Consider the following 6000-nt stretch of genomic DNA (forward strand, 5'->3'; position numbering starts at 1 on the left):
ATGTGAGGCTCCACCAAAAATAATGAGAGCCCAGGTAGCTGTTGCCAAGATTCTACTTTTTCCTAGTTCTTTTCCTCTTCGGCTCCCCCCACCCCCCTCAGCCAACATGGACCTCCATGCAGTCCTGTTGCCCCCCCCCACCCCCCCAGAAAGCTGAACTTACAAGGCACTGCCAAGGTCATTGTGGCCCTTAGGTAGTAATTTATTGTACAGGTCTCTATCGCTGGATTAATAGTCTTTTTTAATCCTCAGGGGAAAATGATGCACACAGATAAAGCTAAAAATAAGGTTCCTTGGCTCAACTCCTTGGCAACCAATTTACTTGTAATTGGTGCCAATAAGTGCCACTTATCTCAGCTTTAAAACTTTCCCCTCGACACATAATGCAGAAGTCTTGGGGAAATGACATTCGGCCAGGAGAGTGCCCTTTCCCCTACATGTTTCATAGGCCTCTGTCACCGAGACTGGAGGACCCACCAGGATGGTCATTAGCAACCCCATGCTGCAGCTGGAGGTTGAACAGGGCAAAGTGAAGGTGCCTGGGCAAAGTCATGGAACCCCTCAGTCCAAATGCTGAGGGGGGACAATATGACCCCCTCTCTCATGGACTTCTCACCATTGGTCCACCTAGTGAAAATCCTTTTTTCTCCCTTACTGAGATACATTTGGGAAATTGTGTTCAGAGTCCAACAGGCCAGAAAGGAAACTTTAAAACTACGTGCGATCAGAGGGAAAACAGGCCTATCCATTAATCATCTTCAGAAGAGATAGGAAGAGACCACCGTGCCAGTGCACGCTACTCCTCCATTCACCCTAAGAACCCCGGCTCTCTTGCATTTGCTACACCAGCAACCAGAGCCCCAGTCCCCTCCTGTAGTACTAGGTGGCTGTGTGATCTGAGGGGACTCCCTTCCCCTTCCAGAGCCTCAGATTTCTCATAAGTAAATAGGAGGATTCCTGTACCTCCCACCTTCTGGGATCAAGAGACAGGGAAAGGGGGACAAGGCAGGGTGCTTGTGAAGCAACATGAATTGGCTTGGCCGGTCCTGGAAAAACTGGGGTGCCAAAGAACACCACGACCCACCATCACGTTGAAACAAATGAGCCAAATGGAAGATTCATTTTCCTGGTTTCCCGTTGAGAAAAACAAACTGGTGATGAACTCTAACGACTTTTCCTTTACATGCTTTAAAGTCCCCCTTGGTTTTTTACAGAGGATTGGGGTTTAAAAAGGGGAAAAAAAAAAAAAACTGGTAAAATTACTACACAACCAGTGTCTTCTAAGATGGCTTGAAATTCCAGCCCTTTCTTCTCACAGGGGAGTGTGAAATAAACCACTCGTCTTGTACTATTATTAAAGGAAGCAGATCTCCCAGAAGAAAGCACCTTTCTGGGCCTCCCGGACCAAACCAGAAGCAGCTGAAATCTGGCAGCGGTTCAAAGGTGAAGTCATTCATGCCCCTCTCTACATTCCCCGCAATTCCTCCCCCATCCTTGCACATGTCTGCCACTAGATGGCAGCACAGCCCCAGAAAGGAAGGCCTTTTCACAAAGAGCTCAGTTCTGGGAGCCAGTCCTAGCCCTGTGGACTTTGTGCAGGCCTTCCCAGTAGGAAGGGGGAGGGGCGATCAGAAGGAGGTGGGGGAGGGGGCTCTTCCAAACAGTGCGGAGAAAAGGTGTGCAGACCACAGAAGGTGGGTTTGGGAACCACTCTACCATTCCACACTGCTGCCACATGGACGCCTTGAGTGTGAAGCTGTGGGGAAAATGAGTTAGACTGGGTGGGGAAAAGGTTTGCTGTTAGAAAACCTGAGTCAAGACAGGACCCCTGTCACCATACAGAGGTCATCGCCCGCCTCCCCGGGAACCAGGCCTCAGATTCCTCCAATTAAAGGACAAATTCTGACTTCGCTCAAACATCAGTGAGCTGATATTTAGTGAACAGCTACTATGTGCAGGTATCTTGAAAATTTATAGATAGATAAGACATTACCTTTGAACTCTGGATTCTTAGGAGACGCACCACAACACCCTTTTACCACGGGAACACATGCCTACCATGTGGGAAGTTGAGCTATTTTCTCAAAATTCAGTGGTTGAAAATTTGGAATTTAATTAAAATGTGATCACCGTGTTCCAAGTCTCCCCTACACACACCCATGCATGCACACACGTGCGCACACACAAGTGCAAATGAATTCCCCCAACACAAATGTCATGGGGATCTTATTTGTGGATGTAGCCTTAGGGCTTAGCATGGTGGCTGGCACGCAGTAGGAACACAAAAAAATTCATATTAAAAGCGGTATCTTCTAAAGTGTGAAAATCCCAACGATGTGGTAATTTGGGATCCTAAGGATTCCTTTGGGGAGCAGTGGGCAGAAGCTTATCAGGACAGGAGAGAGCAAAGAAGGAAGGAAGAGCAGAAAGGGAGAAAAGAAAGGAGGTAGGCATTACCAGCAGCTCCTGAGGCTTGATGGAGTTGTCGGTGTAAATGCATAACTTCTCTGCTGTCAGAGGGATGGTCTCTTTGAGCTTGGAGGCCAGGAACATGCAGACAGCACCCAGGAGCTGCAGATGGGTCTTAGGAGTTGGGACCCCAGCCAAGAAGCGGTCCAGGTAATTCATGGCCAAAGGGAAGACCTCTTCTTCACACTTCTGTTCCTCACAGACCTACAATGGGAGTGGGGAAGGGTTGGGGGGTTGAGGGAATAGTGTCAGGAAAAGACAAAAAAAAAAAAAAAAAATGAAAGGCACAACCTATGGAAACAAGCAAAAATATTTAATTTTTGAGTGGGGAGGGGGAGGGGAGTAGGCTATGTGATAAGAATAAAGAGAAGGAAAACGGGGTAAATCTAAATAGTCCATCCGTGCTGGGGTATTCCCCAAGAAGGTAAAAAAAAGAGGTGAATTGAACATCCGAAGCCAGGAGGCAAACAAATGCGCAGTAGCCGCCCGGCTCGGCGACGCTCCCTTTGGCTACTGACTTCTTTGCTCACTCTAACTCGCTCACACTCTTTTTTGGATTTCGTCATCTTTTCAAAAAATCAATAAAAATATTCTGGAGGCTCCGGGGGTCTTCTTCTTGGTCTCATTCGGATCCCCGGACCCTGCTCTATCATTCCCGACAATTGGAAAAAATGTCCGGGGGGGTCCCTGCGGCCCAGGCGCCGCTATTGGGGGGGTGGGTGGGGAGAGGTGGGGAAGAGAGGGGGAGGGAGGAGAGGAGGAAGAGCCGCAGCCTCGGCGGCTGGACTCGGGAGCATGGGGAGACGGTTTCAAAAAATAATGAAAAATCGAGGAAATATCCTAGAAAAGCCCTTTTGGCGTGAAAACCCCAAAGAGGATCCAGGCTTCCCGAAACGGAGGTTTCGGGTGCCGGAAAGGTCTGTATCTCGACCCCTGGGGCTTTGGATCCCGAGGGGAAACTTGGAGGGGTGAGCGCCGCGGCAAGAGTGTCCGGCTGCGGCCCACAAGGGCAGAAACTGGGGATCATGGTGACGAGCTGGGGGAAAGCCGAGGAACGGGGAGCCTCCAGAGAGAGGCACGGGGGACTCTGACCTCTCCTTTAGGGGTGCCCCGACATCTCCCCCCACACACACCTCCTCCCCCCCCTTCCTACCCCACCCAAATCTCCGCAGCGAGGAAACTGGAAAGCCAAACTGTAAGTAACCTTCCTGAGGTGGGGGTTGGGGAAGAGGGCACTATTACAAGTGGGGTGGCCGGAATAATGGGGTGCGAGGAGGGAGCGGGCGACGTTTTCCAGCCTTTCCAACCGGAGTTTGCAAAGCAACATGGCGAAACCACGGCAGGTCCAGAGCTGTGCATACGTGGGCACACGGCTTGCTCGGCAAAGATTTGGAGCAAGGGTAAAGAAGTGGTTCTTTTGGGTTCCCCTAAAACACATGTTTCTTCAATGCGACTTCCGGGGCTCCTGAATTCTCCGGTTCTCTCCTCCTCCCTCCTCCCCCTCCCTCTTTCTCCCCCCCCCCCCCCCTTAAGTGCCAACGCGGAGTCGCGACCACATGCGGGGACCTGAGGCTAGGACGAATTTTCTCTGGCTTTTGGGGGGCTGCTTTTTGGCTTTTTTTACGTTTGGGTCCCGATTTCACGCTCCTACTCCCTTCTTCACTGCACCGAAAGCAGTGGCGGCCTCGCAAAAGACAGGTCGGGCTGGGGGTGGGAAGAAGAGGCAGCCACATGCAGGCACACGCGCGCGGGATGCTCCCCCACCCCCGCTCCAGGACAGCCTCGTTTATCCCAGATTTTCCTCCTCCCTTCCCTATCCCCTTCCCCCTCCCCCAGTTAGCCTTGCATCCTGCAAGGAACAGAAATGAAGCCACGCGTCTCGCCAAAGGGCTCGGGGTAACCTCGCGCACAGGAGCGGGGAGGCGAGCGCGGAGCCTGCCCTCTCCAAGTTTTAGGTTCCCTGCGCTGGGGTGGAGTGGGGTGGGGGGAGCGAGTATCCTATCTGCAGACCTACCTCCAGCATCCAGGTGGCCACCATCCTGCGCATGTAGGGCTGGATGTCCTTCTGCACGCATTTGAAGTAGGAGCACTGGGGAAGGTAGCGCTCCTCGATGGTGAGCAAGTTCTGCAAAACGCGGTCATCGTAGAGCAGGTTGGCGTCCGGCACGGCCCTGCGGACCGGGTCCACCTCGCAGCACAGCAGCTCCATGGCCAGCCGGGTGCCCGCTCGCTCCCTGCTTTCTCCGGACTGGAAAATTGGGGGTTTTTGGAGGGGGGAGGGGAGAGGGTTCCCCTTACCTCCTTCCTTTGGCTAGGTAGGGGGTTTTCGGGAGAAAAGTTATGGGGCAGAGAGAGAGAGAGAGGCTGGGGGAGAAGAGAGGAAAGGGATGGGCGGTGGGAGAGGAGAGCCTCGGGGGCTGCTGACTCTGCCTGCCCTCCCCTTCAAAGTTGTCTCGCTCTCCCCTGCTCGCTCTTCTCTGCTCTGAGAGGCAGTGACGCAAACTGGCTGGGCAGTTAGTTCTCCTCCCTCTCGCCTCGCTCCCCTCTCCGGTTCCTCCTCCCCTTCCCTCCCCTCCCGTCCCTCCCCTCCTCCTTTCAATCTCTCCCTCCCTCCCTCCTTTCCCCTCTTGTTATTAAGGAGAACAGCAGCTGGCCCGACCTAACTTCAAACGCGGTCCCCCGCCCCCCCACCCGTCTCCTTAGCTCTCCGAGGCCCTCTCCCTCCATCCAGCCCGGCATGCCAGGGGCCCCGATAGGGGAACCCACAAAAAAACCCACACCGATTCCTCTTTAGTCCCTCTAATTTCGCACATTCTGTAGGTTGTATCATGCCAAAATACGACCAACTTGGGCTTTTTCAAAATTGATCCTTACACTCCTGCCCCTGTATGTAAGATCCGAGAATGACGGGTAGATTACTGGAAGATGGGGTAGGCTCGTGCAATTTTGAAACAGATCCCTTAAGTGAAAAATAAGGAGAGCGATTTTAGAAAATAGCAAGCTCGGATATCCAGAGATAAAGGTTATATCCCGGACGTTTAAGTTCCTGATCACTGCAAGGCTGTTTCAAAAGTCCGATTAAAGGGACCAGAACAACGTCCCCCCCCCCCAGCCCCCACGCCCGCATTTGTGTGTGGAGAGGAAGAGGAGGAAGGGGTGGGTGTTAGGAGGGAGGGGGCAGCTTCTTCGACGTGATAGAATGTGACCCTATAGCAGAAACCAGCCCATTCTTGGGGGCGCTACAGGCGCCTTGGGGAGCAGCGGAGAGACGCCCAGGGCTGCCGCAGGCCGGCGGGGGGCGGGGGGGGGCCGGTTTGCAGGGCTACCATTGGTTCCTCCGCGGCCGGCGGCCACGCAGGAAAAACCCGCTTCCTCGCCCCTGCATCTGCTGACAAGCTGCCCGAGGTGTCTGCGCCGAGCGTGGCCACACTGATACAGCTTTCTAGGAAATAGCCCGGGAGGGGGAGGGGAGGGGAGGGGGGCAAGGGAGGGATTAGGTCTGGCTCCCCCTCTCTCCCCCTGCGCAAACAA

The 6000-nt window shown here is 53.5% G+C and overlaps 1 protein-coding gene across 1 annotated transcript in view; it reads right to left on the minus strand.

Annotated features, from left to right (window-relative positions):
- Positions 1–4982, minus strand: part of CCND2 (cyclin D2) — a 30871-nt gene extending 25889 nt beyond the window's left edge. Inside the window, exons 1-2 of the mRNA XM_058743984.1 lie at positions 4484–4982; positions 2458–2673 (exon numbers count right to left, since the gene is read on the minus strand). Of these exons, the coding sequence (XP_058599967.1) occupies positions 2458–2673; positions 4484–4678 (411 nt within the window). The 5' untranslated portion in view covers positions 4679–4982. The remainder of the gene's footprint in view (positions 1–2457; positions 2674–4483) is intronic.
- Positions 4983–6000: the final 1018 nt, after the last annotated feature.

Source organism: Neofelis nebulosa, chromosome 8 (genome assembly GCF_028018385.1).
Source record: "Neofelis nebulosa isolate mNeoNeb1 chromosome 8, mNeoNeb1.pri, whole genome shotgun sequence".
In the NCBI taxonomy this organism is placed as follows: Eukaryota; Metazoa; Chordata; class Mammalia; order Carnivora; family Felidae; genus Neofelis; species Neofelis nebulosa.